The 13,147-nt window shown below is 43.9% G+C and overlaps 1 protein-coding gene across 1 annotated transcript in view; it reads left to right on the forward strand.

Annotated features, from left to right (window-relative positions):
• The window catches only part of LOC126195075 (uncharacterized), a 173,543-nt gene that overhangs the window by 104,539 nt on the left and 55,857 nt on the right, over positions 1–13,147 (forward strand). The window contains exon 5 of the mRNA XM_049933532.1: positions 9,106–9,773. Coding sequence (XP_049789489.1) covers positions 9,106–9,773 — 668 coding nt within the window. The remainder of the gene's footprint in view (positions 1–9,105; positions 9,774–13,147) is intronic.

A 13,147-nucleotide genomic window follows, 5' to 3' on the forward strand; every position in this document is an offset into this window, starting at 1 on the left:
CGCGGGAAACACTGTAGTTGTTGTCATAATGTAGAAAAAGGCATGATCGTTGGCATTCGGGCCAAAGGTACAAGCATTTCCAAAATGGCTAAGTTTCGGGACTGTTCGTATGCTGCGAACGCAAACCTTGCCTTTCGAGGGCATTGTCTCCACACATGTTTAATCTGCTAGGAAACTATACTCCATATAATTTTACATATAAGACACTCTCCAGTCCCACGTCAGCTCCCAAATACCTTATCTGCGAAATATGAAAAAGAATGAAAGAATTGGCAAAGTGCGAGAACTCGTGCACTGAGGGTTCCGTACAAACTTAATCATGTATACAGACAGTTCATCCATTCCGGAAATAGCGGATCACGACGATATTTGTCTGTTATTGACATTAATACTGGCAAGATCCCAAGGTTTCCAAGGTTTTCGAGAATGACTTAATTTCAAATTAAAAAAAAAAAACATTCCTTCGATGAAGAGAGTACAGTGATTAGTGTAAAATACTCAAATTCAGAACAACCGTCTTGATAGCAACTGATGTTTATTTTGGTTTGAATTCCATGTTCTTACAAACCTTACTCCAACAACAGCAACCAGCCGCCATCATGGTGCCCAAGGCCCGAAGATTTTTTGAATTATAAACAGAAACCGGTTGCCAACCAAAATGAACGTCAGCTTCGATCAAGGCCGTTTCACTGGATTTTAATTTTTTACTTTCAAGTTTGAAGCTGGATTACAAATGACAGAAGAAATGTTTTTCTTATGATATAATTACATGTTAACCATTTTCTGTTTCCCGAGAAAAAGGGTTCTCAACAGATGGACGAACAGACAGCCAGCCTGATAACAAATGACAAAACTTTTTTCGTGTGATTCATTTACAGAGTTAACAGTTTTCGGATTTTTACGTTTGTTTGCGACATGAAACATTTCTTCATGCCAAATTTCATGATTCTAGACCAATGGAAAGTACTCTATAGGTTTTCATGAGTGAGTTTTTCCAGTATCAAAATATGTCACATAAATGGCCGTATCCTCTGAGTGCAATGACTTAGAAGCTCCAGTTTTCCTTCATCTCCGAGGTACCGTATACCTTAATAACATACACAAATTTCAACTTCATATGTCCCTCTGTTCCTGAGAGAAAGGGTTTTGAATGTCGGATAGGCAGACAGACTATAAGGGTTTCGTTTCTACCGACTGAGGCACGGAAACTAAAAAGGCAATTTCAATTTCCCGTCAACGATAGGGTCATTGGAGAGTTCGGATTGAGGAAAGGATGGAGAAAGACATCGGTGATGTCCTTTTTAAAGGAGCTATCCCGGCATTTACCTTAAACGATTTAGAGAAATAGCGGGAAACCTAAATCTGGGTAACCTGACCGGAATTAGCACCACCGTTATCCGAGAAACAATTGCAGCGCTAACCATTAGGTCCCGGCGGAGGTTCGAGTCCTCCCTCTGGCATGGGTGTGTGTGTTCGTCCTTAGGATAATTTAGGTTAAGTAGTGTATAAGCTTAGGGACTGATGACCTTAGCAGTTAAGTCCCATAAGATTTCACACACATTTGAACATTTGCTAACCACTATGTCACTTCGCTCGGTACGAAGTACACTACCTACAAACGTAAGAACGAACTGGATCAAGTACCGTGGGATATTTACTACTTGGTGGAAATGAATGAAAGTGCGACGTCTCCCAGTCACGCGTAGAAAGTTGTGCCTTACGTGGCGTGAGGTTAGCGTGACTCTGGCGTCAAATGGAGCTGGTCCCGCAAGATGCAGTTGGAGGAACGGTAAAAGACATGTCTGTCAGTTAGCGAGTAGTTACGGCGCACTGTGTCGGTATTCATTACAACATGGCCCGGAGAAAACATCTGGATAACTTCATAGGAGAATCTGGAAGAAGAACGAGGTATTATGAGTGTAGCCCAAGAGTGTGGTATTCCTCACAGCATGGGGAGCGTTCCAAACCCCCGGAGAATGGGTGATAGACCACGGTCACGGTTCTAGACGCTTCAGTCCGAAACGGCGCTGCTGCTACGGTCGCAGGTTCGAATCGTGCCTCGGGCATGGATGTGTGTGATGTCCTTAGGTTAGTTAGGTTTAAATAGTTCTAAGTTCTAGGGGACTGATGACCTCAGAAGTTAAGTCCATAGTGCTTAGAGCCATTTGAACCACGGTCAACTACAGGAGCAGGTGTCCGCTACGTTGGGCAACAGGCAAAAAGACACCCGTATCAAACACTGCGCGCAATTACAACCAAATTTAACAGGACTTCAAGGCATGCAATCTCACTCTCCAATGTGGCAACTGGACTACGTGGGATGACCCCTTTGCCCGACGGCCAGTACGTTGTGTTCCGTTGACACTCAGACACCGGCGACACCGGTTGCTATGGTCCCAAGAGTTGACCAACGAGAAGTCGGGTCTCTTGCTCTTCTCCGAACAGAGCAAATTCGGTTTGAGTAGTGATTCTAGATGTACCCTATATCTACATACATACTCCGCAATCCACCATACGGTGCGTGGTGGAGGGTACCTCGTACCACAAGTAGCATCTTCTCTCCCTGTTCCACTCCCAAACAGAACGAGGGAAAAATGACTGCCTATATGCCTCTGTACGAGCCGTAATCTCTCTTATCTTATTTTTGTGGTCTTTCCGCGAAATGTAAGTTGGCGGCAGTAAAATTGTACTGCAGTCAGCCTCAAATGCTGGTTCTCTAAATTTCCTCAGTAGCGGTTCACGAAAAGAACACCTCCTTTTCTCCAGAGACTCTCACCCGAGTTCCTGAAGCGTTTCCGTAACACTCGCGTGATGATCAAACCTACCAGTAACAAATCTAGCAGCCCGCCTCTGAATTGCTTCTATGTCCTCCCTCAATCGGACCTTATAGGGATCCCAAACGCTTGAGCAGTACTCAAGAATAGGTCGTATTAGTGTTTTATAAGCGATCTCCTTTACAGATGAACCACATCTTCCCAAAATTCTACCAATGAACCGAAGACGACTATCCGCCTTCCCCACAACTGCCATTACATGCTTGTCCCACTTCATATCGTTCTGCAATGTTACGCCCAAATATTTAATCTACGTGACTGTGTCAAGCGCTACACTACTAATGGAGTATTCAGACATTACGGGATTATTTTTCCTATTCATCTGCATTAATTTACATTTATCTATTTTTAGAGTTAGCTGCCATTTTTTACACCAATTACAAATCCTGTCCAAGTCATCTTGTATCCTCTTACAGTCACTCAACGACGACACCTTTCCGTACACCACAGCATCATCAGCAAACAGTCGCACATTACTATCCACCCTATCCAAAAGATCATTTATGAAGATAGAAAACAACAGCGGAGCTACCACACTTCCCTGGGGCACTCCAGATGATACCCTCAACTCCGATGAACACTCATCATCGAGGACAACGTACTGGGTTCTATTATTTAAGAAGTCTTCGAGCCACTCACATACTTGGAAACCAATCCCATATGCTCGTACCTTAGTTAGGAGTCTGCAGTGGGGCACCGAGTCAAACGCTTTACGGAAGTCAAGGAATATGGCATCCGTCTGATACCCTTCATCCATGGTTCGCAAGATATCATGTGAAAAAAGGGCGAGTTGCGTTTCGCAGGAGCGATGCTTTCTAAAGCCATGCTGACGCATGGACAGCAACTTCTCTGTCTCAAGGAAATACATTATATTCAAACTGAGAGTACGAGGGCTATTCCGAAAGTAAGGTCCGATCGGTCACGAAATGGAAACGACTATGAAAATCCGATAAAGCTTTGCACAGATGTGTTGGGTAGTGTCTCTAGTATAACCCCAGTTAGCATCACGTCGCTCTTCTCATTTCTGAGCTCGCAGTGAGTGCGTAAAGATGTCTAGAAAATAGTGTCTGCCGCCAAGTACGGGGGCCTGGTGAGAAATTTCCCCTGAAGCTATGCAGCTAACATTACATAACTGTCGTGCTGTTTCGTCTTCAAGACAATTCTCAGCCGCATTCTTCAGGGGCAATGAAGATGCTCCTGCATCGTTTTCAAATGGAAATGTGAGAGTACCCACAATACAGCCCGTAATTGTCTCCCTCTGAGTTTCAGCTCTGGTCACATGAACCGCTGGTTATGAAGACAACATTTCGGCACAAGACAACGAGCCGTAGGCCAGCGTAGAGAATTGGCGGAGAGCACTGGCGGCTGCCTTCTATAGCGAGGGTACGGGAAAGTTGGTACAACGCTACGATACACGTCTAAGTCGGGTCGGCGACTATGGAGATAAGTAGCTGCAAGGTGTATCTAACTGTTGCAAATAAAACATTTTTGATTTTTACCGTGGTTTCCATTTCGCGACCTATCGGACCTTACTTTCGGAATAGCCCTCGTATATTCGAGAATCCTGCAACAAACCGATTTTAAGGATATTGGTCGGTAATTTTGAGGATCCGTCCTTCTACCCTTCTTATATACAGGCGTCACCTGCTCTTTTTTCCAGTCGCTCGGGACTTTACGTTGGGCAAGAGATTCGCCATAAATGCAAGCTAAGTAAGGAGCAAATGCAGTAGAGTACTCTCTGTAAAACCGAATTGGAATCCCATCAGGACCTGGTGATTTATTTATTTTCAACCCATTCAGCTGCTTCACGACCCCAGGGATGTCTGTCACTATGCCCTCCACACGGGAATCTGTACGAGACTCAAACGGCGGTATGTTTGTACGTTCCTCCTACGTGAAAGATTTCTCAAATGCTAAATGTAAAATTTCAGCTTTAGTTTTGCTGTCTTCCGTTGCCAGGCCAGACTGATCAGTGAGTGACTGGATGGAAGCCTTCGACCCGCTTACCGATTTTACGTAAGACCAGAATTTCCTTGGGTTTTCAGCAAGATCTTTTGCTAAGGTATGACGGTGGTAGTGGTTGTATGCTTCGCGCATCGCTCTTTTTACAGCAGCACGAATTTCTACTAACTTTTGCCTGTCCTCATTCTCCCGATCTTTCTTGTACCGCGAGTGCAACTGTCTTTGCTTCCTGAGCATTCTCCAAATTGCGCTGTTAAACGACGGTGGGTTTTTTTCCGTCCGTAACCCACTTTTTCGGCACATACTTGCCCAATGTGTGATTCACAATGTGTTTAAAATTTGCCCCTAATTCTTCCACGTCCATCGTATCGGAAGTAAATGAAGTCGATTCATTTACTAAGTGGGATGCTAACACCTACTTCTCTGCTCTTTCTAGTAAGAATACTCTCCTAGCCTTCTTGACCGACTTTTTAACTTTCGTAACCATAGTCGTAATGACAAAATCATGATCACTAATCTCTGTCTCAACACTGACACCGTCGATGAGGTCTGGTCTGTTCGTGGCTACCAGGTCTAAAATATTTCCATTACGCGTTGGCTGTCGATTTGGCTGCTCAAGACAGTTTTCGGATAATGTGTTCAAAAGTAATTCACACGACGGCTTCTCTGTACCACCTGTAATGAATCCATAGACATCCCAGTCTATACAAGGTAGGTTGAAGTCGCCTCCGACTAATATAGCATGTTCCGGGTACTAGTGCGATACAGAGTGTAGACTTCTTTTGAATGACTCTATAACTGTCACGGTGGAACCTGGTGGCCGGTAATAACACCCAAAAGTTAACTTTATTTCTCCTAGCCCTGTTAAACGTGTCCAGATAACTTCACACACACACACTCTGCTTCGACCTCAGTAGACACAAAATTTTTGTCAACTGCAATGAAGACACCACCTCCTACGGTGTCTAATCTGTCTTTACGATAAACGTTCCAACCCTCACTAAATATTTCAGAACTTCCAATCTCAGGGTTCAGCCAGGTCTCTGTCCCGAGAATAATTTCGCGCCACACGCTTCCTGGAGGGCAGTGAAATGGTTCAAATGGCTCTGAGCACTATGCGGCTTAACTTCTGAGGTCATGAGTCGCCTAGAACTTTCAACTAATTAAACCTAACTAACCTAAGGACATCATACACATCTATGCCCGAGGCAGGATTCGAACCTGCGACTGTAGCGGTCGTTCGGTTCCAGACTGTAGCGCCTAGAACCGCACGGCCACTCCGGCCGGCGAGGGCAGTAAATTCAGGAACTTTATTCCGAACACTCTGAAAATTTACTGCTAATATCTTGATAGCTGAAGTGTCTTTACACTGAGCGCGTCCTGGTTTCCCGGCCTGTACGTCGATTCGTGAGTGTTCATCAGGACACCTCGCACTACTGCCTAGCCTAAAAAACCCCCAAGTGCACGCCATAAGTACTCTGCTACCCGAGTAGCCGCCTCCTTTGTGTAATGCACCCATGACCTATCTAGGGGCGTCCTACAATTCCCCACCCAATAGCGCAAGTCTAGAAATCTTCACCCTCACATGCGGAGAGCTGAAAACACGTAATGAATTCAGGAACGTTGTCGAATATGATGGTTTTGGTGGTCCAGGTGGGGAGGTATAATGTTGCTTGGGCGCAGTGATCTCCAAATCTTTAAACATGGAAATCCCATCTGTCTTAATAAACTGTACTCCTTCCTCATGTGCATCTTTTCGGGTGTGTATTCGGACGTGGCTCCATTCTTAAGGAAGACAATGCGCGACCGCATGGAAGAGGAGTTCTTGGAACGCGAAGATATTTGGCATACGGACTGGCCTGCCCGTTCCCCGACTTAAATCCTATCAAGCACGTGCCACGTATGGCAGCATGATCACATGCACCAACGACCATCCAGCATTTGTCAACCGCAATCAATGGTGGAGGAATGGAACGCCATACCACACGAACTGCTTACAAACCATGTGCCCTGCGTGGGAACACGTTGCCAACCGTAAAGATCATAACCCTATTAAGAATTAAGAACGAGTCCTGCTTTTTGTAATGGCCAGGAGACATCATAAATCACGATAACTTTGGTGTAACTATTGTATTTGATTAAAAGCGTCGTTTCTGTTCCTCTTATTGTGTATTTCTTTTAGTTACCTTCTGTACTGCACTGTAGCTGAACTTTCAACGAAGGGGGTTCCATAAGTAATGCAACGCACTTTTTTTCTGAAGGCAGGTTGGTTCTGTCCAAGATTCCAATACAACATAATATTTCCAACTCTTTTGGCTGCTAAACCCTTTTCTTCAACATCATCTCCGTTAAATGCGACGTCCTTACGTCGCCTTACTGGCAGGGCCTTAGGTCTGCGTGGTGCCACTCTACTTGACGGCGCTGAAGCCAACGTCTTGCTGCATCAATAACCTCTCTTCATCCACCTATAGCATCCACCAGAGCGTATCCTTTATTCTTCGTCTTTCGTCCTTCATTGAAAGTTTCCGCACGTTCCATCATTGTAGGAATGACAGTTGTGTGCGGCCGGCCGCAGTGGGAGATCGGACAGGCTTGCGAGACTTTGTTGCGATGATGACAGACGCCTCAGCCAGCGACTCACCGTGATTTTGTTGGCTGCCAAGTCTCCGTAGATATTCTGCAAGCGCCTATGCATATCTGCGATGCTCCGGTTCCCCGCCAAAAGGAACTCCCGTACAGAAGCTATTTTTAAGGCTGCGTATAGCGCTGCCACCTATAGGAAAATCATGAAACCATATTTGCTGAAGCGGGAATGAGCCATGATGTCCCACAACAAATTTCGCATTTTTTCAACCGAAATTGGACGAGAAAGAAATGTGTTCCATTACTTATTGAACGACCTTCATATTTATGGTCCAAGTTTCATCGAGTGTTGTTATTTGGAAGTGACATTTCATGAGAAAGTTGCTTTCGTCCTTACGTTTCGTAACCGGTTTATTATCAAGTTTCACAACAAAACAAAACCATAACAATATTTAATATCTTATCATGCACACGATTACTTTCTAGATAAATAAGAAAAGTATTTACGTAGTTTAACTGTCTCAGAACAGGATAAGAAGAACGGTAGCCTGGCTGTTGTTAAATCGCACTCAGCATGAAGAAATTGAAAATTACGTTTTCTGGACATACGCTTTCTCATTTCCATTTTCTTTTGTGAATCCATTTGCATATATTCCTTGGCCTTCTTTGGCATCTCCTAGAAAAACAAATCACAGAAAAATATCTGTGCCAAATATCTGTTTTCCGATTCCCAAATATTCCTTTACTATACCCAGAACTAGCATAGCCTCTTCTCCAGAAATCCATTTTCAGAGTCTCAACTACAGCACCTTACGTGGCAGTAAATTCAACGATAGAATTTTATATTTATGCTTATACCTTTTCGCTACGTCGCTATATAAAGGGTCAGAATGTTTGTTTTATTGCTTTTCCCTTTGATCTGCTTTGCTGTATAAATTAGTTATGGTGTAGCACTGTCAAATATTCGAACTGAACGCCTTCTTTGATTCCAGAATCTAGATTTTCTGCAGTTATAGAAATAAAAAAAGAATATTTCGTTTCTTAGTAACCAGACCATATTATTAGTCTGGCGGAAAAGATCAGCGTGCTAGCTTGTATGAGGGATCACATTGTAAAGGATGGACAGAATTGTAATGAAGAACCGGCTTCATCTTCCATATGTTTACAAACTAACATGCCGGGTCTGTGAGGACACGGAATAACACCAAGAAACAGAAAAAGAAAGACAGTAGTGAAAAAGCGAACCATAATGTTTAGTTATAGTATTGGAATCGACGGCTTCAAAACGGTTAAATTTGGTGAAGAAGCATGGTATTTTTAACAGTGAAAATTTTATTGCCAGATAACTTACACTTTGAACAGCAGCCTTAAGATGGTATTCTATAGTTCAAACCATTACTGATTACATCCGCGTAAGTGAATGAAGTGCTTCATCTGCCCACAGGACTTTTAACAGGGAACCCCTATTACCCCTGTGACTTGTCGTTCAAAAATGCCACTAATTTGGTAACAGATTCTTTCATCCTTGAGTAAGAAATGACACGTATTTCAGTGAATTTCTTAGAAAGCTGCTCATACCGCTCACGATAAATTTTGAGTTATTGATCGTTCAGTTTTTGTGTTACTTTTGGACTGTCCAGTACATTTCGTGAAGATAAATGTGTTACACGACAAGTGCATCGTATTACCTGTGTTTACTGAGTAATGAACTTGTTGCTTGTTGCAGTTCAAGACTCCACCTTGTCTCAGTCAGAACCAGCACGTACATATCTACCAGTTCCAGTTCCCGGCTCAGAGCGGCCTCGACCGTTCCAGCCAAACCCAACAGCCACAGCGCCACCGTCTAGACCATTCTATCCATTTGATGGACAGAACAATGGTCAGTATCCTCAGTTACCGCCTCCTCAGCCCCCATTCAGTGAGGGACCACAGACGAGTCAACCATCCGGCGTTTATCTGCCTCCATCAACGGAGGCGTTTCCGCCATACATACCTCCAGTAACGACAACGACGACGACGACGACGACGTCACCGGCACCGGAAGAAAATTTGGTGCCCAGTGGTCCTGGTACCGGTGGTGGGGAGGTCACAGGTGGAGGGGAAGTCGTTCCCACTGGTGAAGGCGAGACAGGACCTGGCGTTGGACCCACAGGTGATGCCGAGATGCCTACCGTTATTCCAACTGGCGGCGCCGAAGTGCCAACAGTTAGTCCAACAGGCGGCGCTGACGTGATTGGAGACACAGATACAGGATCCACGGAAATCCCAACTGGATCAACTGAAGATGAGGCCCATCCTCCACACATACATTCCATTGATGTAGTGTGTTCAAAGGAAGAGATGACCATCAACATTGAGTTCAACAGGCCGTTCAATGGCGTTATATATTCAAAGGTATGTAAACATCTGAATACTTTTCTTGTAGAGAGGTGTGCCATATGAGAATAAGGAAAAAAATCTCAGTAGGGGACTGACGCGGTGTTGATACAGACCTGAATGAAATTTTATTTTTGTTATGTTTGGATATGTCGCGCGAAATGTAAGCCAAATGTCAACTTGCTCTGGTCGATAATCAACAATTATTAAAATTTGTCGAGTTACAAAGCCGAGGTCAAATGGATTTTCATGGTAAAGCGTGAGTTAATAGCCCAGAAAATTATGACAATTATTACGTTTCTGCGCTCGAGAGCTTATATTTTCTTACAGGTTTCTTTATACAGTTCTGGAGCGTCGGGTCGTCTTGTTGTATTCGCTGCTAGAGACGAACTGCAATAGCGTACAATCAAAATATTCAGTTTTGGACGATTTATGGTGAAACAGGAGTTCATTCATTATTCGTGAATTTTCATAAAGACAAAAGTCTTGCAGACTTGTCAGTCGGTAGCTTTCACATACTGAAAACGAATGATATGGCAAAAGCATCAAAGAAAACAGCAAATTATATTTATTGCTGCCAACCTAGTTTCTGACACAGCCTACCATATGTGGCATGTACTGAAATCTGCAAAGTGTTCACTAACAAGATTTAGTTACATAATGGACTACATCACATGGTACATGTATAGTGATTAGCACTGTACAATATGACAAACGCTATTTAAGCAGGCATTGCAAAAAATACACCACGTCGCGGAACCCCACATAAAACCAAAAGCAACGAAAAACGCAAAATACTATGAGATAAAACTACATTAATTCAAAAGGGATTTAATTACTCCTTTATTTCTTTCTGTCTCACATGCACTGATAATCAGGGTTGATGGTGACTAGTTTCAAAATTTCCCATTCATTATCGAACCGTTACCTGAGTGGTTCTGAAATGAATAACAATAATATTCGTACATTTTAAACTATAAATAAATGTTTGTCTTCGAACATTCTATAGCTTAATATAGCCGCCCAGTTCACACTAAGTTACCTGTTACCGCTGCATTGTTGGAATTCCACAAATATGTACCCTGGGTACCGTGTTACGTCTACACGATACCCATGTCAGCGTGTACAAGGTGTAGAAGAAGAAACATCTGAATAAGACCTGTGTTTTGGTTAAATTCATCAGTAAGTGCTTGCTGTGTGGAATAACGCCGACATACGCTAACATAATGGGTCGGTAATCAACGGGGAAGCTTCGGAGTCAGTCACCATTAAACAAAGCTGCCAGTGGAATTGAGAAGGAAAATAATGAATTTACAAAACTGAGTACCCTATAGTTGCGTGTTCCTTTACCAATGCAATTTGGAAGTTCACAAAATGGACTGATGTAAACATATTTGAATAAACTAATACCCTCAGGCATGGATTACTGAAATAAGTAATAAATATGCACTGCCTGACAGAAAGGGGGTGGGGATCGGAGAACAAAATGAAACTTCAAGGACTGAGAGGATATGTCATGTTATTTCAGTGATTACAAAATCACGTTAAATTTACAAGGAATTTGTCAGTGGAAGACCACTTATCAGTATGACGTTACACCCTCATTTAACCTGGACGCACAGATTCGGCTGGGAATGGTGTCATACAGCCATCTGCAATCTGGCGCACAGCTCTTGTAACTGGTCCTTGATGCCCCTAATTCTGGCAATGAGGCAGAGATGGTGTCTCAGCTGGTCACACACGTGTTCTATAGGGGACAGACATGGAAATCCTATTGGCCACGGTAGAACCTCAGCATCAAGCAGGTAGTTCACAAGGAGTAGATCTGGGAATCCTATTGGCCACAGGAGAACACGCAGATAGTTCACAGAGACACGTGCCATGTGTAGACGGGCATTATACTGTTTTATGAAAGGTGATACATAAATTGCGTCATCGGAGTTGCCTCAGTCCCTGCCAGCCGTAATCTGAAGTCATACCCGATGGTTCTTCACCCCATGATTCCACGTTTGACTCCACGGAACTTCTCCAAAACACTAGAGGAACGCACCCCTCTCCAGGTCGCCACTATTCTAGTTGGCGATGATCAACAACGATAGTGCAAAACTGCGGTTTATCGGTGAACACAGTGCGATGCCATTCATCAGAAGTTCACACTTCGTGGTCACGGCCCCACTCCAAGTCACGGCCCCATTCCAACTGCTGCCATTTGTGATGTGTTAACCGCAGCCTATGGACGGCACTGCGATTCGATAGCCTGGCAGCTGCTAATTTTCGACCAATTTTGCTGAATCTCACATAATGTCGCATTAAGTCCATTACTTGCTCTCGGATGGAAGGCGCAGAAGAAGGCGCTATGAACGCTTAGTGCAAGTACCGCAATCCGACCATGTGATGGCGGGACGTGGTCGACCGATAGCTTGAAGATGAATTTGCCTGCTCTTATGTTCCAATCCAGTCCAACATAGGGCCAGTGCCATCCATCTCCGAATGCCCCACAAATCTGGATAGCGCACCATTCGACTAGTCGGCCCAAAAGAGACCCACAATGAGACTCCAAACTCTGACAGGTACTGATAACGCTGTCTCATACCAGTATTTTGTATTTCCGTCTTCCTCACAGTGGTCACCGAAAATCTGAAGTCGTCACGTCCCTTCCATGCCCTGCAACGCCTAGTAGCTACACTTGAAACGAACAACACGTGTGTACTGAGGTGGGCACGTTACATGTCACAGAGAACTACGAAGTTGGATGGAGATCGACCATGTCTTCTGAGTGCGTCACTTTTTTTTTATCAGTCAATCTACCTGTGTAACACGTAATACAAAATTTTATAATTTTATTTGTGGCGCAACATACAAGTACAAACTTTGTATAAAAGCAAAATATTACCTCCACACAGTTTATAAAGAGTCTGCTACTTCACTTTCAGCAGTTAAGAAACGGGCTACTGATTTTAAATAGCGAACACCTCTTTGACGCTCCAGCCACACTGGCTTGTTTTTCACGTGCGTTTGAGAGGGAATTGACGTCAACATTACACCGTAGTGACGAAAGTCATGGGATACGTCCGAATACCGTGTCGCATCTCGTTTTCCCTGGCGTAGTGGAGCAACTCGACGTGGCACGGATTCAACAATTCGCTGGAGGTCCCCTGCAGAAATACTGAGCCAAGCTACCTCTACAGCCGTCCATAATTACGAAGGTGTTGTCTGTGCAGGATTTTGTGCATAAACTGACCTCTGGATTATGTCAAATAAATGCTGGATGGGATTCATGTTGGGCAATCTGGGTGACCAGATCATTCGCACGAATTGTCCAAAATGTTCTTCAAACCATTTGCGAACAATTGTGGTCCGGTGACATAGCGCATTGAGATCCATAAAAAGTC

The sequence above is a fragment of the Schistocerca nitens genome, chromosome 7, assembly GCF_023898315.1.
Source record: "Schistocerca nitens isolate TAMUIC-IGC-003100 chromosome 7, iqSchNite1.1, whole genome shotgun sequence".
NCBI classification, from domain to species: Eukaryota; Metazoa; Arthropoda; class Insecta; order Orthoptera; family Acrididae; genus Schistocerca; species Schistocerca nitens.